At 40.6% G+C, this 22,478-nt stretch overlaps 1 protein-coding gene across 15 annotated transcripts in view; it reads left to right on the top strand.

Annotated features, from left to right (window-relative positions):
• LOC135484459 (mitogen-activated protein kinase-binding protein 1-like) overlaps positions 1 to 22,478 on the top strand; it is a 45,152-nt gene that overhangs the window by 16,116 nt on the left and 6,558 nt on the right. For 2 of the 15 annotated variants that reach the window (XM_064765944.1, XM_064765946.1), the window contains exons 8-34: positions 79 to 261; positions 430 to 590; positions 1,010 to 1,346; positions 1,561 to 1,733; positions 1,958 to 2,049; positions 2,252 to 2,454; positions 2,614 to 2,741; positions 2,857 to 3,108; positions 3,277 to 3,387; positions 3,636 to 3,807; positions 4,106 to 4,141; positions 5,622 to 5,657; positions 7,537 to 7,590; positions 9,217 to 9,370; positions 9,808 to 9,843; positions 10,712 to 10,806; positions 10,976 to 11,107; positions 11,287 to 11,468; positions 11,657 to 11,763; positions 12,918 to 13,060; positions 13,273 to 13,448; positions 13,929 to 13,985; positions 18,900 to 18,945; positions 19,295 to 19,402; positions 19,790 to 19,901; positions 20,476 to 20,520; positions 21,658 to 21,795. In XM_064765944.1, coding sequence (XP_064622014.1) covers positions 79 to 261; positions 430 to 590; positions 1,010 to 1,346; positions 1,561 to 1,733; positions 1,958 to 2,049; positions 2,252 to 2,454; positions 2,614 to 2,741; positions 2,857 to 3,108; positions 3,277 to 3,387; positions 3,636 to 3,807; positions 4,106 to 4,141; positions 5,622 to 5,657; positions 7,537 to 7,590; positions 9,217 to 9,370; positions 9,808 to 9,843; positions 10,712 to 10,806; positions 10,976 to 11,107; positions 11,287 to 11,468; positions 11,657 to 11,763; positions 12,918 to 13,060; positions 13,273 to 13,448; positions 13,929 to 13,985; positions 18,900 to 18,945; positions 19,295 to 19,402; positions 19,790 to 19,901; positions 20,476 to 20,520; positions 21,658 to 21,795 — 3,469 coding nt within the window. Of the gene's footprint in view, positions 1 to 78; positions 262 to 429; positions 591 to 1,009; positions 1,347 to 1,560; positions 1,734 to 1,957; positions 2,050 to 2,251; positions 2,455 to 2,613; positions 2,742 to 2,856; positions 3,109 to 3,276; positions 3,388 to 3,635; positions 3,808 to 4,105; positions 4,142 to 5,621; positions 5,658 to 7,536; positions 7,591 to 9,216; positions 9,371 to 9,807; positions 9,844 to 10,711; positions 10,807 to 10,975; positions 11,108 to 11,286; positions 11,469 to 11,656; positions 11,764 to 12,917; positions 13,061 to 13,272; positions 13,449 to 13,928; positions 13,986 to 15,228; positions 15,247 to 18,899; positions 18,946 to 19,294; positions 19,403 to 19,789; positions 19,902 to 20,475; positions 20,521 to 21,657; positions 21,796 to 22,478 lie in introns of all 15 variants that reach the window. The other 13 variants (XM_064765950.1, XM_064765948.1, XM_064765949.1 and 10 more) reach the window with 13 other exon arrangements.

Raw genomic sequence — 22,478 nt, 5'->3', positions numbered from 1 at the left:
TGTTGATAAATTTGTCTTGAGTTACATGAAGCACTAAATGTCTTTCATCCATTTACCGATAATCATTTCATCCTGCAGAGAAATGAGACTGTGCCCCTTCAAGGTCGCTCAGGGATTCTTGGCGATCAGAGAAATAACATCTTCACAGACGTTGCCTGTGGGAAGGGATGTAGCACCGGACGGACATACACCATCACACAGTCTGGTTTACTGTGTGAGTTCAATGAGAAGAGACTCCTGGATAAGTGGGTCGAATTAAGAGTAAGTTGAATTGAGTTAAAATGAAAAGCAGAGGCTGGTTTTGCCACCAAATCTAATGGCCTGGGGACTGTGGCATGTTTCAGGCCAGACTCTGAAACTGGAGTTCCTTCGAACGTTGAAACTTTGCTTTTTACCGACACTGATTCTAAATCTATTCTTTTCTTGCAGACAACGACTGCCAATTCAATAAGTGCTGGCGACAAGTACATCTTCATTGGTTGTGGTGATGGCATTATTCGTGTGTTCGATGCCCTCAGTCTCAACTTCGTGATCACGTTGCCCCGGCCGCATTGTATAGGAGTGGATGTGGCGGCTGGCCATGATGCTAGGTTAGTAGTATAACTCTGAACTCGTGAATTTGAAATGACGACAACCTGTCATAGAAACCATGCAAGTGGGAGAATGTCTGTGGTACAAACTGACTAACTCATAACTGAACAGTTGATCCAGGGGCATACCGGCTCATCTAATCTCTCTGACACATGGTGATCATCATAACTGCCCTGATGTACTCCTATGATCCTGATTTTGGCCCTTCTGGCCTTATTCTTTGGGTAGGGTCTTACTTCAGTGCTGGTTCTTTTTTTAGACAGGAACATGTGATGACACCATCATGTAGAGAAGTTGATTGATGAGATAGTATTGGCTGCACCATCGGAAGTTTTACTGATTTGCATCTGAATCTTTTGTATGTTTGTGCTTGTCAGATGTCTGCATCTGTATAACTTGTATCATCTGTACATTTCAGCCATATGGTTCGCTATTCACAAGATGCAAAATTCCCAAATACTCTGGCAGCTGTAGTAGACAATAACAATAAGAAACTGACTTGTATATACAACGACCACAGTCTCTATATATGGGATATAAAAGACATTAAAAAGATCGGCAAAGTTTGGTCATTTCTATACCACAGTCAATGTGTGTGGGGTCTGGAGGTGTACCCAGATATGCCGTCTGACAAACAGCCTGCCCTGCCACCTGGATCATTCATAACGTGTTCAAGTGACGATACGATTAGGTTTTGGAATCTTGATACGCATGTCAACACTGACATTGGACTCAGGAGGAATATATACAGTCATGTAAGTATACTGTCATCAATCATGTTTAGTGTGAGTTGACTTGTGGTTTTGCGAAATCGTCACCAGTGCTTCATATAGCATACGATTCAAACAGATTCTGAGTGATAGTCTCTGCTTTTGTGAGTGACTTTTGCAACCAAAACACAGGGTCTCTACATGTAGTTCTTTCTACCTAGTTCTCTCTTCTGAACTTGACTTGACATTGATCTTCCAGGACCTGTTGAAAGTCGTCTATACGGATCCCGAGTACACCTTCGTATGTAATACTGACAACAATACTGGTGAGAAGGCAGACGCTGCTTATGAGGGGAAGAATGGAGTGCGTTCGATCAAGGTCAGCCCTGATGGTCAGAGGTTAGCTTCTGGAGACAGAATGGGCAACATTAGGTAGGTCTGACAGGATGTGGGGTGTGAGGAATTACTTGGATATGTCGATAAAGCAACCAAACAGGCCAAATCTGTTGACAGGATTCATGAGGCCACTGGTTCAAGTATCTTCCAGTCAACTTGCAAGTTTCCGGAAACAACTTGAGTAACAAGGTATCACAAATTATAGGTTGAAAATTGAATTGAACGATGCCACTTGATACATGTTCCGGTCTGTTTTACAGATTACACGATCTGAACTTCTTTGAGGAATTGTGTCTGATTGAAGCTCATGATGGAGAGGTGCTTTCTTTGGAATTCTCACAAAGTGAAAAAGGTATGCTTTACAGTGATGATTCTGGATGAGGCAATTGAGCCACACCCTGAGCTCAGAAATACATCCTTTTGTGAAATTGTGTGGCCTGATTCTGATTTCAACGTCTGTATCAAATACTGAGGACCAGTTGTTAAAATTTGTTTGTCCAAAAGAAAGAAAAAATCATCCTGAATGAAGTAAACAACTTGTGTTTGTATTGCAGAAGGACGTCCTCTCTACCTCAGCACGGCCAGTCGCGATCGTCTGATCCACATCTTCGATGTCAACAAAGATTTCAGTCTGCTGAATACTCTGGATGACCACTCGTCCTCGATTACGGCGGTGCGATTTGTTGAGAATAATAATCAGTTGCAGATGTTAAGTTGTGGAGCTGATAAGACGTTATTGTTTCGGAATGTGCAAACGGTAAGTCTGAGTGAAGTTATCAAAAAAATAATCGGAACCTAGAATCGGAAATTAGAAGTGAAAGTTCTCCGAACTACTGTGCGGTTGCTGCCTCAGGGAGGTTCAACTTTACTCATAAGAAGTATCAAAGTATGCATTTTCAAATCATTTCTGTTTCAGAATCCTGACAGTGACGAGCTGCAGTTGTCTCTCAACCATCATATGGTGGGGAAGACCACGCTTTATGACATGGATGTCGACCCAACGAATAAGTTTGTCGCCACTGCTTGCCATGATAGGAATGTTAGGTGAGTCTGAACCCTCGTCCCATCGGCTGATTGATAATCGCTGGCGAAGATTGCATCATTGACGGTGTTCAATGCAGCAGTGGTAAAAGTAATCATGAAGTTTTTCTTCCTTCAGAATCTACAATGTAAAGACAGGAAAACAACGAAAGTGTTACAAGGGATCAATAGGCGATGATGGCACATTGGTCCGAGTCCAACTGGATCCGTCCGGCTCATACGCAGCAACAAGCTGCTCCGATAAGAACATCTGCATCATGGATTTCATCTCCGGTGATGTGGTATCAACGATGTACGGCCATTCGGAGATCGCGCCTGGCATCAAGTTTATGAACGATCTCAAGCATTTTATCTCAGTTTCTGGAGATGGGTAAGATTTCGTATTCATTCTGTTTGCTCTCGTGAGTGATCTGCATATAACACCATGGTTTGGCACTGTTGGGTCATATTGGCCTTTTGACTTCCATCATCAGCCAGGGAGGAGGAGCCCATCACACTGCAGTCTCATCATAATCTCAAGTAATCTTCTATCTTTCAGTTGTATATTTGTGTGGAAGTTACACCCCGACTTCACCCAGCAGATGAGGCAGAGGTTGGCAGCATTGGGGAAAATCAGCAAGGATCAGGCCGATGGAGGGCCAGCCATCAGGTAAGGAAAAAACCCTGGATTAGTTTGTTGTTGGTGCATCGAGTCCTGTATATATGTGCCAAAGCATTCTCATTCTCACAAGTTCATCGAGATCATACAAATTAAAGGCAGCTGTACTGAGAAAAGCATTGCAAAGGAAGAACAAAATTATTGTTTTTCACCAAGAGAAATGTGCCTGCTGCATTTGTCCACCATTCCATCAAGAATGTGATCATTTGTTCACTGACCATTGCTTGTCTTTCTTGCAGACGGGGAACATTTGCTGTAGTTCCATGCGTGCGTCCTGGCACTGTTGATACAAATGGCAACGATGAGGCTGTTGACATGGATGATGATGGAGCAGACGACAACCAAGATGATGAAGATGACCCAGACTATAGTTTCAACATTGGCGGGTTACCGTCATGGGCAAAGAAACAGGTAAGTGAAGCAGACGTCGTTGGGATTTGTCACAAAATATTTGAGTGAAGAAGAGGGGAACCATGAACCATCTTTAAGGGACGTTGGATAGCCGACATAGCCAAGTATTAATTAGTACAGTATGGGACTATTATGATCAGTGCATATTGCATACAATCTCTTCTCTTGCCTGGACTTGCGTGGTTATTGACCACTGGAATGGAAGTTGTTGGCCATTGGTGCTTGGTCCATAAATTTCTTCTGGAAGATCATCATTGCATCCAGCGACATCATTGCATGTGTGGTTGTGTTGTTTTAGGGAGAGATAACTACGCATGGAAATGAACCTTTGAAAGTATGTAGATTGGAGGTTAATTTTTTCTGCTGTTCAAGTGATTTTTTCCCGCTTTGCCGATGTATTCCTCGAAATCCATTTGACTATGAGAATGCTACCAACTACCAACCCCCCCAATGCAACTCTCTCCTGTGATTGAAACAGACTATCAACCTCTTTCTGGCTGTGCTCAGTATTGAAGAGATCCGTTGGTAATTGATAGAAATGTTGATACATGCCAAATTGATCTTGTGAGGACAGAATTGACATTCAGTTTGAAGGAAAAGATGACTTTGAATGAAGCTAACATGTTTTGTTTTCAATCAACTTGTCGCAAACACAATACCTATAGTGTTGTATTTTGTACCTTTGTATATTAAAATTGCTTGGGCACTTTCATGCCATAATGAGGAACTTCATATCCGGAATGCTCAAATATACAATAGCCCATGTCAATTTCACCCACAAAAGGGTCTGCATTGTATTGGACCACTACATGAAGCCATTACTGCAACCTTTTGTCAATGAAGTCCCTCATTACCTTTATAACCTTCTGTTGAGTTGACAGCCTATTTTGCAATGCACATATTACTTTGTTCAGCCTGTTAACATATTCTTTGACCCTAATACCCTTCTTAACAATTGTGTTCCTTTCTGAAGGTGTTCATTCTTTTGTTGTTGGTTTTTCATTCTTTTGGTAACTTTAACAAAGATATTTGAATTGGGGAGAAAAGAGTATAATAGACCGATGCATTCATAACCCCATGATATATGTGACCCGCTCTACCAAAACTAGGCGCTTGTCGCATCTGAACTCGACAAGTTGATACGGACTTGTTGTTCATTTCCCTATTGTAGACCTTTTGTGAAATCTATTACAAACTGATTTGGTCACATTTCACAAAAGGTCTACAATAGGGAAATGAACAACAAGTCCGTATCAACCTGTCAAGTTCAGATGCGACAAGCGCCTAGTTTTGGTAGAGCGGGTCACATATTTGTTCATTCGTTGTGGCTCTTTACATTTAGACTCTCCAACAACCTTATAACACTGGCCTTGCATTGTTTAATAGTCCAACATGAACTTGCTGCCTGCAGTTTCCACTAACATTGACTCACATAACCTCTCTTCAGGCCTTGATCTGCCATGGCATGCAGTTTTCATTAATATAATGACTCTCATACTCATCCTTATTCTCTTTCGGTCTCATATTTTAAGCTCTTCCAACATAAAATCCATTACTCAGAAAGCTTATTCAAGCAATCATGGCTTCAAAACTTTTCTGTGGAAAGGTTATTTTACATATGAAAAGTGAGAAAAGTTCATCAACCCAGAAGGGATCTTTGTGATCCAAAATCAGAGTACAATTGTGAATTTTGATTGAGTTCTTCAGGAACCTTGTAATTTGCCTCAATATTTCCTCCATCTTTTCATACTGCCATGTCATCTGTTTCAGTCCTGTGTTTCTCTTGCTGCATAATCACCGCTGTCTGTTTTCAGTTCATTGGGAGTCCCCATACCGAGAGTCCACGTCGAGTAAGATATCGTTTGTGACAGTCATGCTTGTGTTTCCTAATCAATACATTCTGGGCAGGGAGACATGACAGGGAATCTGGGGGACCTGTGTATCATTTGGCAGAAAGTTTTGCAAGTGTATCGAATCTATCTCGTCTTAGGGTATATATGGCTCTCAGAACAGCGTGTTCTGTACACAGGTCTTGTCAAAATTTGTCAAATTGTGCATAGCTATTGAAGAGATTGCTTTGTGAGTCATATTTACTTGGAGATTCAATTCACGTCAGTGATTCCTCTCAACATGATACATAAGTTCAATCAGATGAAAACTATTCCTGGCGCTGGGTAATATGCAGTACCGGTATTTGTTCTCTTAATCCACAAAGACACGCATCCTGTGAAGTCTCTTACATTTTTCCACTCTTAACATCATATTTGAGTTACACCATCTCGAAACTTCGAGGGTTCACACAATTCTCATCTGCTCGTTACCATGGAAATGAGCAGATCGACAGGTGAATGTTAACCCTTGATGGTTCAAGATGATTTTCACCTCTTTTATCATTTTCACTCCATCTGTTTCACTGCGTCTGCCGTATTCAAAATTTGAATCTCAACAACTTTGACTCGTCATTGAGTATTTCGAAGTTAAGTCAGGAGGCAAAAACTAACTGAGGCCTCTGAACAAAGGACTCCAAATTAACTGAATCCAGTGCATGATTTGAATAACTCCGTACTAACATAACACTCACAGAACACTTTAATAGCAACACCTGATGCACCTATAATCCAAATGTTTGTCAGTATTCACGAAATATACGTTCACATTCAATCTACATTATGATGAGATCAAGTAAATGACTGTAATTATTATATCAAAGTCCCCAGCTTTGAATATATTGCAACTTAGTTTAGTTGAATTGATTATCACCTTTCCAGTCTTAAATATTGATTATTTTAGCACTGGATTAAAATAACTGCTCATGTCTTAATTTGTGTGTAAAAAGTGTGACTTATCTATTTTATTCAATGTTTCAAAACCATACGCATCACCTTGACGCATCACCAATCATTGGAAATATTTCCTCTTGATGGTAATACAGTATGTATGATTTTGAAACCCCCTTTAAACTGTTCCCGCTTTATTTGAACATTGCATTTCCCAGTTCTGTCTGCTTTGGTTTTCAAAAGCTATGATGGTTTTCTGTTATTAAAGTTCTGTTAATTTTTATTTGAGTGTTGGTTTTGGGACATTAATCTTTCAAAATTGTTGAATTTCAGGTTAAATTGTCTTTTTAATTGTAATATTAAAGTTCAGTTCTCTTGATTAGTGTAAAGTTGTAATCTTTTGCTGAAGTCAAAGTCAATATTTCCCTTAATTATCAAGTTACACCAGAATTATCCAATAATTTCAATCATTTTTTGTAAAAATTGAAGTTCATTTACCTAATTTTTGCAAGTATTAATAAGTTTTCCTTAAAATGAATATGGCTTAATTTCTGTTACTTTCGTGATTTTAAGTATGACGTCGAGTGTTTCTATACCATTTACCAATCATCATCATTTCATGTCATGTAGATTGATTGGTTTAAAGACCCAGGAATAAAAGTTGAAATCTGGATTGCATCAATCAAGATCATCATGGCTACCAACAAAAGATCTAAAGTGGAGTGGTCCTGGTCTGAGATATAGCTATGTATATGTTTGTCCTCCATGAAGTGTTGTCCGATTCCTAGTTTGATGATCCTATATTGATGTCATCCAGATGCACAAGTCCCTCTTTGGCTTGTGGTCAATAAGATTTCACCGGGTCTTTTCACCAATGCCTGTCTAGTCCTGTATGTGAATGTTCGCTTGCCACACCATAGTGAATGATAACGCTCACCGATTTCCCCTCTAGGCATCTGTACCGTTTATGACAAAGTCGCAGTCGCATTCACCGATATGGAGCAAGGTTTGTCTGCTATTACTAATGTTTTTTCATCTGTGACTAACAAGTTATGGATCTTTTTTCAGAGCAGATGTTGGACCCGTTATATTTGTCCATAATATTTGTGTTCCAATCCTGCAGGGTGGTAGAAGAAAGCCATGGCGAGTCCTCGGGAAATGGGAGGGCAATCCAAATGCTGACAAATGCTTTGATCGTCCCTTTATTCCTTCTGCTTATCTATTTCAATTGATAAGTGATACCTGTGTTGGGGAATCGGGCAGGTTTGGGGACCAACTGTTTGAAAAGTGATGTAAAAAACGCCCTGCTTGATACTGGTATCAGTCGTTTTGAGTTGAGAACTAAGAAATGTGTAGACTTCTGTAAAAACCCACAAAAAATAAAATGAAAATATAAAAAAGTGATTATGGAACTGCTACTGATTGAGACAGTATTATTAGTAAACTTAATCCCCACTAACGATACTTTTCACTCCTAAACAGATAGCACAGTTTCAGCTCAATATGTCATGCTTCAAGTCTGAAAAGTAACACTTATTGTGAAAAGATGCTAATATATGTAAAATTGGATCAAATTGTAGGGTCGATCACTGGAGCGAAAACCTCCACTGCTCCCTACACCCAAACCGGAAGAACAGTCCAAGGTATTTAAGGTGCCGAGCTGGGAGGGAACCTCTGTGCTTCCGGTTACCAAACCTGTGGAATGCTTCAGGGGAAGTCTATCTATCAAAGAGCGAACTGCTATGCTTCTTAAAACAAAACCTGAAGAACCTTCAAGGGAAGTCGGGTTGGTGGGCAGAGAGGGTATATCCCCTCAGCTCCCTGTAACCATAAGGCCTAAAGACAAGTCCGGGGTAAGGGCGAGACGCATAATTCTATGCTTAAAGCACTTAGAATATTGCCCCAAAACACTTTCTAAGATCTTATAAGTTTTCATTCAGAAGTCTAATATCTGTAAATATGATATATAATTGTGTATATGATTCTCAGCCATTTGCATCAAGCTTCTCGGTGAAAGTTGCTTGGTAGTAGGTCATGTTTTCTGCATCTTGGAGCGTTACTGGTGATGGGTGTGATTGTTTGCACGCTTGGGAAGGCATTCCAATGAGATTACACATAGTTAGGTTGATATATCAGGAGCACAGTATTGGATTAGCATGCCTGGTAATGACTTGATATGTACACGTACAACCTCATGTGTACAGCTATAGCCAGTTGCTATTCACCTTCAGAATTCTGGTATTAGGCTTTCTCTGTGTGGAAGAAAACCTGTATGCTTCCAAGACTAGCTTTTCATAGCCTAGGGCTCGCGAGGTGCTACAGAAGATAAAGAAGTATTCTTGCCTCGAAGGGGTAGTACTGAAGAGTGAAGCTCGGGAATCCAATAAGATGTCAACACCTTAAGGGACATGATTTGGACATTGTATACTGTTGCGTGTTACCCAGTTGCAGAACCTTCGGATTTGATCTTTGGGCATGTGGATCTTTCTTGTAAGCAATGTGGACAACTGCCAGTTTGTGTAGGGAGTAGTAAGTGACCTTGTACTTCCAGGTGACACTGACTCACACCATCATGTCAACCTTAACCCACACCCTCTCACCTGTCCTCTAAACTGTTTAAATTCCCTTGCAGGTGCTGCATGAGGAGTCAGACCCGCTTGGGCCGATGAGTAGTCTTCCAGCTCCTAGAGGGCGCTGGGCTCAACGCGTTGACGATGGCGGTATTCAGATGAAGTCACTCCTTGACAATGATAATACTTTACAGTTGTCTTTTGATGCTGCAAGAGGTAAGAGTCATTTTGAACAGAATTGTGCATAAGTTTTGTCATGTTGAGCCTTTGATACACTTCAAGTTGTCATTAGCTACTAGCCCAGACACACCATTGTTCCCACCAGCTGGGCTGAAGACAGTGCTGTGTTCAAAATAAAAGACAGAATCGTGGAATTGCTGCTTTAGGTAATGTTGTAGAAGATCTCATCATCACCTTCTCTAAACAAGTCTGTATGTTGGGCTTGCGTTTTGGTTTCTTAAAGGGCATTGACCTCCTCTTCCCAGATGATGGGCAACCAACAAGTCTGCTGTCTTTTGGCTTTTGTCTTTGGCTATATGATTGTCATTGGAAAGTCCCCAAAGGTTATTTCACATTATTCATGTCTCATCATCTGTAGATAGATTGCATGTTTTTTGCTTGCTCATTGAGTTATTAATGTTCTTTGGCTACAGGTTTGGGAGTGACTGCCCCTAGACAGGGAGCAGAAGGCAAGCATCCCTGTTGTCGTGTTGGTGCAGTGATGTTGTATACAGCTGGTCAGACGTGGGGTCGAGTTTTTGATACGAGAAATCAGAAATAATGCTTGATCCATCTGGCATGTCGGCTCTTTCAGACCAAAATGGGCTTTGTTTGTGTGGTGCAAAGGAAAATACTAGAAAGCGCCATAAATGTAGAATCTTGACTCGACCCATATCTGACCAGCTGACAACCTGATCCTCTCATCACATGGCACAATAACACTCAGATATCACTTATCGTCACCCTCATTGTAACACAACCTGAGCAAATGAGTATTGTGTGTATACATTGTACTGTGGTAAAGCTATTGTTGAAGACTAGTATGTAAAGTAACAATCGTAGTTTATTTGAAATTGAATGGGTGATCAGGCATAACCAGGCTGGGTGATCAGGCATAACCAATGGTACTGTAGATTACCTGATTAAACCAAAACATATAGGCCCAAATTCATGTAGGGCGTTTCAGGGTTAGACATGTACAACTTCTCTCTAATCAGTTTCAGGGCCTACTGTCTATTCAGTAGTTAAATGCTGTTTTAAGCTAAACATCATTTATGAATTTGGCCCGTAGAATCTGAACATTGATTATTTAGAACCTGTAGGATATTACAACTCCTAAGTTAAGTCAGTCAAGTTACTATAAATACACCCCAAATGTCTTGCCAGAAAAGTGCAAAATTTATTTCTTCCTGTGAGCTGTCTGCTTTGTGTTATGTCCAATGTATCAATACTAATTTGAGCCAAGATGCATGATTGTTCCCAGCAGTGAGGCTGAAGACAGTTCTGTGTTAAAAAACAATTGCTGCTTTGAGTAAATATGATTTCACCTCCATTCAGATCGGCGCCGATTCACCATTGAGCCCGACACGTTATCAGAACAGCTGCAGAAGGCACAGATTCGAAGAGACACCATGGTTATTGAGAGAGCTCTGGTAAGAACAGTTTAATGTTATTTCAGTGTGATGTGAAACAGCTTCATTTTGTTCAAGATGTCAGCAAGGGCTCTGTTCCGAGAGGCTTGGGAACCACTCCATGTCACCTATAATAGGCCTATTCAAGCCTAATCTTGCTTACTCTCTGCCATCTTTCTGCAATTTCCAGGCCGTACATGAAGAAGATGGGGAGAATGTGGATGACGATGACGATGATGACGATTTCTTCACCATCGGTGCTTCACCGGAAGAAATAGCGCAAAGATTCGATGAGGATGGAAATTCGAACATATCAGACTCGGTAAGTCTGAACGCTCTCAGTTTCTTCAAACCTTGCTATCTGTTCTTGTTGTGTAAACAAATTCTCAGCAGTAATGTGCCATTAACTTAGGGTAATCTGCAGTGTAATATACTCAAATTACCTCGCTGTGAATTGGACAGTTTTCAAATTAGTAGTCGTTAGTTTCATTCTTGTTCCAGGGTGGTGCCATCACGACGTCACGAGGGTCTCTCGCCCGCCACCAGACTTTCATGTCACGGACGTCTGGTCCTGACAGAACGCCGAGCGAAGATCATGATGATGAAGATGAAGAAGAAGAGCCCGAGGTCGTCATATATCCGACAGTCAGTGAGGAGGGGGATACAGCGGAGACATCAACCGAGTGAGTGTTCTTGCCTTATCACAAAACCAGACCCAAGCCCCTTGTAAACCTGGCTGTCAAGCTTGATCCTGGCCAAAGAGAGTACAATGTTATGCCCAAGATCAGTGGGGAATCTCACCTATTATAATCTCCAAAATCAGTAAGACTTGGCGACTTGGTACCTGAAAGTGTGCTTCTCTCCATTGCAGTAGTTTCCGTGTTTTTGCCTTGTCGGCAGAAGAGCTGGCTGCCAGGCGGCGAAGGAACCGAATTCTCTCAACTGACACCCAGGATACAGAAGACTCGAAGGATATCGGTAAGTGTCGCCACAGAAAGTGCCTAAAGACTCATGAACATGCATGAAAACCTTTAAGCCTCATGGTTTAATCTTCTCCATTTCATCTGGTCACGTTTCCTTCAATAACTTTTAGTTGGTGTGAATGACTATGTTCAAGTTGACAGGGTTCCATTGTAACATTCTATACCTTCTGCACCACACATCTCATAACAGTACTGTCTGCAGCTGAGCAGCTCCTGGCTAATTTTCGAGCAGCACGACCACGACGTAGCGTCGTGTTCTATATTTCGACCGATCAGGAGGACGAAGATATCGAGAACGACAGTGACGATGGCGATGATGAATACGAGGGTAAAACGCCCTCTGATGGTAAAGATGAACACTACAGCTCACCCTTGTTCCATCTGCTTCTAGTCAGGTGGAGGCTTCGTCTACTTTCTAGCGTATTTTCTTGGCCCCGGAACAACCCCTACGATGTCATCAGTAGCTTAGCTATGGCCCCAGGGCTTTTTACTTGGGACTATTAGAAGTCTCCCTGTATGTTGATGTTTGCTGGGGAAAAGTCGTCTCGATGATTTATCTGATTTACAGCCTTCCAGTACCTGTATCATGAAATCCTCTGAGGACAGTTCTCTATTCTTGTTGTTTTTTGGTGTTTGGGAACTTCAGTTATTTTTCAGTTATTTCAGTTTAATATGTGTTGTTTTGGTGAAGGGATTGCAGCCATATATTGAAGGGCTCATTATGTGTTCTGCTTTTATCCCCAGCATATATTTTCAACTATTTGAACCGTCATGAGTGATTTTAGGCAATCCCATTTTCCTACATAGGACCAACTGATGTGGTCTTCAGTGTGGTGATGGAAGTCAATTTGTTTAAAGTAAATTGTTAAGGAGCAGATTCCAAACTTTCACACATGTATTGAAATAGTCAATTGTGTTTCAAGTGTACATTTCAAGGTTTTCTCACCCTAATGTTCAAGGCACTGGATAGCATCAAAGAACTATGCTTTGACAACATAAAGTAATGAGAGAGGGACCTCTCCTTGCCAGCTCTTCTACTTGTGGTTCCTTAGCAGACATCAAACCCTTGATCTCAGAGGAAGCTTTTACCAATTGTGCACCTTACATGTATGGTCTCCATTCTATGACCCATTTCTCTGCTCATTTCAGAATCTGAGAACACTGAACCCATCACCATTGACGAGGTGAATAGCGACGAGGAGTTTGTTGACGATATCCCATCGGGTCCGCCATCCCTCGTTACGACCCCACTTGATCCTAACAAACAGTTCATAGAAGATGATACGGCTAAGGTCAGTTGACCAGACGAGTTATGAGGACATCCTATCAAGCCTACCATCCCTAGCTAGTTTCAACAGAAGCCACTCTTTTGTAGAGTTCAGAATGATCTAAAACTGAGATTCCTAGTACCTGGTCGCTCTGCAATAAAAGCAAGGAAAATATCCTGCTGAAATTGCTTCACTATAACAGAGGAATACAACCTATTCAAACTTTGCATCTTCAGGAGGAATTCCTACGCCAGACTTTCGAGAATATTGGTGCTTCTCCCGTCATCCCCGGCTCACCTGCCTCGAGTGAAACTGAGAATGGCCTGGCTCCTAACTACCGTGGTCGCCTTCCAAGCCATCGTCTCAGTCTGTCATCGAGGTTCCTCTCGAGAGCGCAGACGGCCCATCTGAGGTGAGTGCAGTCAAATGGCTATCATTACCTGTCTGTGTCTTAGGATTCAGAGAAATTATCAACTTGGGAACATTTCGTATGATTCAGGCCCTATGAGATTTCTAAACTTATTGAAATCATTTCTGGAAATCATTGCATGTCATAGTTTATCAAACTTTTTGAAAATGTACCAGAAATTCTTGTTTTATTCTCTGAAAAGGTTGAGTGTTTCCCAATTGTTTTGTGTCTACCTTACTGTTGCCACTTGCATGCCTTCATCATTCCGAAACTGATTGGGTTATCATGATCATGTTTCAAGAAGGATAAAAAAGCGATTTCATTGCACAGCTCTGAAAGAATTCTGCTAAATTTTTCATTTCATTTTTGCTTTTGTCTCGGGAGCTACTGCAGACTGAAATTTTTCGAAAGCGTTTTATTTTTACGGTTTTGTGACGAAAGAAGCATAAAGCAATAATATATTCAAAATGCTTCACTTCACAGACGTTTAGCAGAAATGGCCCCACGTTACCTCTCCCATCTTGAACTTGTCCCATTCAGGTAAACCTTCCATATCATGGTTATGCAGTTTGTGCACATTCTCCCCTGTCCATCTCCGTATAACCAGACCTGGGTGTCATGTACTTCATGCACACATTCTGTACATCAATGCACTTGTCACTCCTGGTCAGGTTGGATGAGGTGGACTCGAGGCTGAGGTCACAACCAGTGCATGTTTTGAAGCTGCTGGTTTATTCTAGTGGAAATGCGTTATTAAAGGTTATGGTAGAAAAAATAATGACCTCTATTTTATGAATGGATAACTATTTTGGACCAGACAGTTTTCAAGTTCGTTTAATTGGCATTTAGGACTTACTTCTGTATTGAGAATTGGGTGGGGTCAGTAATCTTAAATTTTCCGGAATTTTCAGTATTTTGAGAGTTGGATCTTGGAATAAAAGTTTTGGATATTTTTCTTATTTTTTCCCATTTCGTTCTCATTCATGAAATTAAGTCATTTTGTACAGCTATTTATTCAATATTCACAAGTTTATTCTTATTTTGCTTTATGCATGAGAAATTTTTTGTTTTGGTGTTCAAATAGTATATTTAGTATCCAATGCCAAAAATCCAATGAGAGTTAGCAAGTGTCATGACTAAACCTTGTAGACGTAACACTTGGCATGTCAACGTGTGCTGTTTTACCTGATGTGTGAATTCAGATTCATCCTAACATTCTTTCACGATCAACAGTTAAAGTATTTGTGAATTGAGATCACAGACGTCGTCATTAAGAGCTAATTGTGTTGTGCTTGTCCTTGTCTTGTCCTGTGTTTGTGTCGATTTCACATCAGTTATGCCATTTCATATCAATATCACTATCAGGGCCATATGGGCATGGGAGCTTCATTCTTTGCCGTATCGTGAGAACAATTTCATATCAGTACTGCCTTCTCCTCTGGCTAAATATGAAGTTCAACCATCGCGCGCGCTGGCCTGTTTCTGTGGATTTTGCAGATTTTGACTGTAAAACCCATTTGTCTTTGACCATTTTTCACAGGCCACGACAAATAAATCTTAAAAATGTCATCCCTTCTTCATTCATCTTATTCAAAACCGACTTATTTCTATGCTCTGAAATACTGTGGTCTTGTAGTAAACTGGTCTTCCTGCCCATGTCGTCTAGCTCAGTCATCGGAAGTGTCGTGATAGGGAAAACCAGTTAACTTTGAGGCCACAGCATGCATGGTATACTCATTACATTGAATATGATTTTAACCCCTTATTTGTTGCTTCTATATAGTCCAGCAAGACCAGTCAGGTAAGCCTAACCGCATGATGTCACATCATGTCGTAACCTTGGATGCACTTATCAGTGATATAATTCAGACTCTTATCGGTCGGGCTTCGCATTAACCCTTTCACCAATACCAATCTGTAACCTTAGACCTCCTGTAAAAGAACTTGGTTTTCATTGATGTTCACCTTCCACGTGGCGTAAAACACGTTTCATGTTTTATTTTTGAGGTGAAGGATGAAATATTTTCTCGGTACTGACTCATTCATGTATCACTTTTCATGGGTCCCCATATTATTAGAGGAAGTGGACATCAGTTGAAAAGCCAGTCCTGACTTACAGGTGCTTGTCTTTTGGTAGCAAAGTGGTATTGGTTATGAAAGACATGGTATCCATTTCTTTTTGTTACGTTTGGAAAATACAGTACTGGTCAAGAGTAATGTCTCAGTACTCGAAAAAAACACATTTGACAGAAATTACTGTCGTAAAACAACAAGTAGGGAACCTCATTACTTAACGTCTGACATCTCTGATGATGATTTTGAATGACGACAGTACTATCAATAAATTTGGACGCTGGTGGCTTAGAAATTTCCATCAAACATTCTTAAGAAATGGATGCCGTCTTGGAGTATGAGCACATATCAACAGGGATGATGAGATATTTTCAAACTGCTCCTTATAACCCCCTGTGGTTCCCTTGTGATAAAAACACACCAACAATGTCATCCTTGTTGTTTCATACTACCATTGCATATTCCCCAAGTCAATGAACCTGCATAGGCCTACTTTAACATGGTGTTAGTGATTCGAAGGTATTCTGGTGAAATACAATATACCAAGAAAATGACGAGTTGCTGTGAAAAGCTTGTTATTTTTCTTTGTCATCCTGCTAAAACCTTCATTTTATATAATCTTCTCGGTATATGTGTGTTAAGTGTGGGCTGCGGATCCATTGCTTTCATGGACAAGGAGCTTATAACTTGCGTTTATTTAGGATTTGGAAATTGTGGGATTTCTTTGGCTGTAATGCAATCTAGGGTGATATATTTTCAAGCTTTTGGTGTGGAGGTTTGCTTTGAGATTTTGGTATCAGTGTTTCATTATATAGTGAGAAGATTATAAGAAATGAAAACTCCCTTGTGAAATTCGTCTCCAGTTCTGCTGCGGTCATGCAATTCCCTTGCAATATAATACGTGGTTTCGGTCATGATATTTCTTTCTCATTTGAATGAATATTCTATCAGTGCAGTCAGTGTTTTCATAAGAACTTCAAAAAGCCAATCCCGTAGAAATTTTTTTGTGATAATCTTATTTTGGATTTGTTTGTGTTTGCTCTAGGAAATATCATGACATGGAATCACGGAATATATTATCTACGCTTAATAGTATGTTTATCTACATGAATGGACTTGTTTTACTTGTATTTCAATAAAAATCACATCCTGAGGCAAAAATATGTAAAGATTTATACATTCCTGAGCAGAAAGTGGTTGGGGTAGTCAGAGATTTTCCTCTGAATTCATGTATAAATCCTGAACAGACATTGATGAGCAAGTGTTTTGTTACTCAGAGGGGTACATAATAGAGATTCATGTAGGTAACATACGGATTTCACAGGCTTTTCCCAATTGGCAGGGGATGTAAAATCTGTCACCTCCAAATCGTTTATGGCCATAAAACTCATTGTTTAGAGAAATTACCCAGGTCAGCAAAAGTTGGGACAGAATGTCCAGACTTTTATCTCACTTCCAACTTCTGCTGCTACGGCACTGATTCAAAATCCTCCAAGGAGATTGCAACTGGATTCAAAATTTTGGTGGGAATACAGAATCAAAAAAGACATAAACGATTTGAAGTTAACAGGAATGGTAAGTGTTTAACTCCCAACATGAAGTTGCCTCAGGTGAAGCTTTACTCATTAATTTTACTATTTTGTGCAGAAACTCATCTGTTGGGGATTCTCATCCTAGTTTGTGCTTACCCCAGTTTCATACTAATAGCTTTTTCAAGTCTGGCTTCTAGATGTTACAACTCAGATGCTGCTGCCTCTAGGTATTAGGTCATCAGATGTTAGATTTTTAAGCCCCTTGTATAGGGTCTATTCTAGACTAGTAGGGTATTTGAATTGTGTTTGAAGACAGTTAGTTCTTGGCTTCCAGAGCAAAACGTCTCCTGTACCAAGTAGTTTCCTCTTGAAATTAGGCTTATAGGTGATGATAGTTAGATTACCATGTCGATACACAGTATATGCTCTTGTGGCTTGACCATCCTTTTCCGGTGAAAGTCATTATACGTGATATTGGAATATGCGTTATAGCTTGCGAAGTCATTGTTGTTATCACCATACACTTGAGGTACGTGTTCACGAGATTCTCTTATCTGTTTTGTGACTCTGTGTTATCAATGTCAAACTCATCACAAATCTAGTCATTTCACTAATAACATGATCAAACACAATAATTACATATACACACATGCACACAGCAAAATCGCTTTCTCTGGTTTTCCATGCAGATAGTTTTGTACCAAGTGTCCGTCTCCAGATTGAATAGACTGCATCACTTGTGTTGTCAGTGTGAGACAAACCTGGGGGCTCGTTTGATCGGGGACTCAGTTTACCAAGTCTATCCCATCACGCATTGACATTTGGGTATGCCTGGTCAAACAATTCCTAGTTTCTCACTTGGTCAGGCCAACTGTTGAAAACCAAAGACAATCATTTGACTGTGTTCATTCATATCATAATCTTCACCATGATTATTAATCTATCATTACTTCTGTATTAATGGTTTATGAGTTTGTCACTGTCAAATTTGATCCTTCATGACAATTCCAATAATCACAACACAATGGGTGATATGAATAAAGACTAGCAAATGCTTTTATCTAAAACTCCATGTACATTTACACTAGGCCTTTCTGTACAAAATTGAAGTAAAAGCATTTGCTAGTCTTTATTCATATCACCCAATATAATGTACTTGATGTTATTGGTATCACTGATTTTGATGTTTATAGACCTCATCACATAATCATCCTATCCAATATCCCTTTCACCAGTCAAGCAACATAACATTTAACAATAATATGCTTGAATTTGAAACATGCATGAACACTAACTGTTATGTCACTGATTGTTCCGTGTACAAAGCTGATCATATTTGTCGTACAGTATGTGTTGCACATGTAAACGACCACACACTTTCCAACAAGGGCCCCTATAAACCGTGATGGTTATTGGGGCTATAACCAATGAAGCATTCCAGTTTGTCCCCAAACGTACTTGATCATGCGTTGAAACATTTACTGATTGTGGCCAATGTGTCGTGCATGACTAGTATCTCATTGTAGGCTGGTGTTCAGATTCCAGTTGAGTTCATTCAACCGTCAAATTTGAACCTGTTTCAAGTAGCACCATTGGAATCTCTTTCTTAAGAATTTGTTGTCATTAGTTTTCATTGTCAGTGTTATGTAGCTAACAGTAACAATCACTAGAACTCATTCCATTTGTGACAAAAAAACAGATGTAGATGTTGGATACTACATCCCACCTCACATCCAAAAGGGGAGAGGGAGGGTCATGGAGGACTTTGAAGGTCTTATCCTCTTCACCCCTTGGTACTGATGTGCATCATGATTTTCTGTAAAGTCTAATGACTGTGTCATATTTGCAGAGCCATCCACGCCCAAACCTTGGCCGAGGGGAACTGCAATGAAGAGGTATGTTCTCACTGCACTTGTGTCTTATTCTTATCTATGCAGAACTTGTGGTTTGGCGAGAGATTTGAAGAAGCGATACTCTCAGTAGAGATCTCTCTACCTCGGGACGAGTTCCTCTATTTCAGTTTTCGTATACGAGTTGTAATGCTGTAGTTGACAAAAGGAAATTACTTAGCTGGGTGTTGTCCAGGGCAAATCACGGTCCGAAAGTGTCAACAGAATATTCTGTAAAAGCACCTCAATGTTTCACATTTTAGACGCACCTGTATTTCAAACTCTTTTACTGTTAGTGGTTTAGCTTGCTAATTAGTGCTTCCTTTCACACACACTCTCTTCCTGCCATGTGTAGTCGGGCAACGAAGACCACGAGAGGTGCCAGGATGCTGAGGAGAGTTCACAGGCCAGTACGATCACCGAGATAGAGTCACATTCCCCTCCTACTCGTCTCCCTAAGAAGGTAAAATGCATGCTTCTAGTTGCTTGTATAGTTAAGCTGGTGAAGGTCAGGGGAGGTGAAGGAAATGAGACCACATTTCAATTTGAAAAATCCAACTACCTTATCAGTAAGTTCCTTAAGGATGTAAGTGTCTCATATATGCACCAGTGTTTTAAGTAAACAGACCTCACCGTTTGAAGTGTTCCCTAAAATCTAACGGCTGTAGTCACTATTGGATGTGTCAGGTATGGCAATTGCTTTTGCTCCATTTGTTCAAAGGCAATTCTGAATCAGCTAGGATGGATCATACTGATTTTGTCGGGAGCATTGATGAATCGTAGCTATAGGGCATCATCAGGAATAAGGTTCAGGTCACCTACAACAATGACAATTTTGTTTCCATCTCAGGATGAAGAACAAGAATACCGACCGCGGACATTCTTGAAGGAGGTGTCCCATGACGAAGGGTCCAAGCAAATACCGAGAGCAACGAAGAGAGTCAGCATCGATTCAAAAACAGGTGAATATAGGGGGACATAAATTGACTTGTATAAAGTCAATTGTTCCAATGAGATTCATTATTATCTGTGCAGCAGACTTGGAATGTTTACTTGTTTGATAGTGTCGTACCGTCTGCTGTCTGGTAGTCTTGTAGACCACCGTACAAAGTGAGAAACATGGAACAAGTCAACTTTTCAGAATAGCTTGCACAGAAAATAGACTTCCTTTCAAAATTGCATGAGCGTTTTCATTTGCTGTGAATTCAAGTTCTGGGAATGGATCCTACTGAAATCCTGATCCCTTCTGTCGCGATCCAAAGTTCTTGGGGTATAACCTATCTTCCCCTGCATTTGAAGCGTGCAGTGACACTAACTAAATCGGGTTGACACAACGTTTTCATGTGACTATACTAATGCAAGTTAATCACAACATCATTATCATGGCCTGAATATCTAAACTACATGTACTTTGTGAGGAGCACTGCCAGTTGTTGATGCATGGGATGTTCGGTCTAACTCTTTCTCTGTTCAAAGGCCTTGAGCAGGGACTTCATGATGGCTAAATGCTGTAACCATTATGATTTGTTTAACTAGGTGAACCATATGTCGACCCGGGGGACGATTCCAGTGATTCTGAAAGTATGCAAAACCACCGTTATGGGGCCTGCGTATTCAAAGCTCCACCACTGATCATGGCAGACCGAGTTTTTTCCTGCTTTTGCTTCACAATATGGTTGACATGTCTTTTATTGCAGTTCCTAGTTTGAACTTATAATGACCTACTGTATTTACCTTGTCTTCTGCCTGGGGCAGTCTTCTTGTGCCTAATCCTGTGGTTTAGCTTTGGTGCCAAGGCCCCAGTTATTGAGCTTAATAGATGTGCGAGGTGCTGGATAGTCTTGCGAGGCCTTCAGAGTTATCATGCCACCAATGCATTGAAACTTGTTCAAAGTTTTTAGCTGTGCATTTTTCTTGTTCATTGGTAATGCATACTGATCAATGGTTTGTTTGCACTCTGATTGAATGCACCCCTTGTTTGCACTTCCCTGCTTTGCCATGCCTCGTGTGGATTAACATTGTGATGCCACATCTTGCATCAGATATTGAAAGATGGCATTATCCCAGCATGAACCCATTTCTATAGACAAATCCCAGATTCACGATCCATCGTTGATACCACATATCCGTGCTGAGGCCTCAACATTGGGCGATATGTGCTGATATTTCCAGGATCAAAGATTTTTTGGGATTTGTCTGTATCATAAGTCATCCAGATGACTTCTCTTAGGTTTTATAGCATAGGGGAATGGGTGTGTGATAAGTTTGTTAACATAGATTTGCACCTTGTAAACCTTGGCGAATTGGTACATGTGGACATGTTGTCCCATTTGTTTGAAGGTACACACTAACACATTTTGTATTAACAACAAGCCTTGTGTAGGAGAGCGTAGCGGTTTGCTGACACTTCAGCCTGTAGTTGAATGGTCCACTTCAATAGCTTTGGAGTTAAGAGAGAGGGGAACTGAGCGTGCAGAAAGTAGTAGTTTGAGTGACTGTTTGCTTGAGACTTAAAGCATTATCACCTTATTTATGCTTTGCATATAACTCTTTTCTTTTTTGCATGTAATTTTTCCCCTGCAGCCAAATGCCCCTGTCCTATATAAGACCCTGGTGATCAAGATGCCCCCCATTTTCCTCTGGTTTTCAGGCATGCCCATTAACCTGACACAGTTTGCTTCCTTATAGAGTTTTATCCTATTTATTTGCCCTACGCAGGTTTAAATCCAAGTTTGCCATGGCAGCAGCCACAAATGCGAAAGGCTTGGTCTGTAACAGACCTCTCCAAAGAAGAGAAACACCAGACTGGGTCATCTAGACGAGCGCGGGCCTCGTCTCCCGCTCCCTCTCCTTTCGGTAAACATTTCTCACGACGTCGCCAAACGTTCACGTCCAGGAATAGGCTGTGCACAAACTTTCTCTAGCAGAGAGGAACCTGCTTCTCTCCAATGCCAATAGGTGATGCTGCAGGTGTTAGAACCTTTTGACAGTGAGGCTGAAGTTTTTGTGTCATGACGCTATAAACTGTTGACGTCATCGCTTGCTGTGAAAAGTATCAAATCCTCGCTTCGCCTCCAGTTGGATGAAAGTTGCAGGTTCCTTATGACCATGGAATGCCTGTGGAATGGTTGACTCAACTGTGATGACAGAGACCTCTTTCAACATGTTCTGAACTGTTGCACCTGTCGCCCTCATTTTGCAAGGGTGTATTTGAAATCTATTATGCACTGTGAAAGTATATTGTATCTGGTGATGAGCTTTTAGATGTAGTTGCAAACCTGAATAGCCTGCCTCTATTTTGAAGACTGATTGTTTTCAATCATTGAATATTGATGTTTTTCTTGCTATCTTCAACCAAACCAATCAGGAAAACAAGGTACCAGAAACAAATATAACCAAAATGTCGTCAGTTCTTTCAAAAATCCTAGAATTGGTGATGTCTTCAGCTAAATAGTGCTTATACTGTCTTTTGGTTCAATTTGCTTTTGGTAGACCCATGCAATGAAATATAATTAATTATTGATAGGTTCTCTCTCCTC

The sequence above is a fragment of the Lineus longissimus genome, chromosome 3 (genome assembly GCF_910592395.1).
Source record: "Lineus longissimus chromosome 3, tnLinLong1.2, whole genome shotgun sequence".
Taxonomy (NCBI): Eukaryota; Metazoa; Nemertea; class Pilidiophora; order Heteronemertea; family Lineidae; genus Lineus; species Lineus longissimus.
The sequence above is the reverse complement of the archived record's forward strand: the minus strand, read 5'-3'. Positions and strand labels throughout refer to the sequence as shown.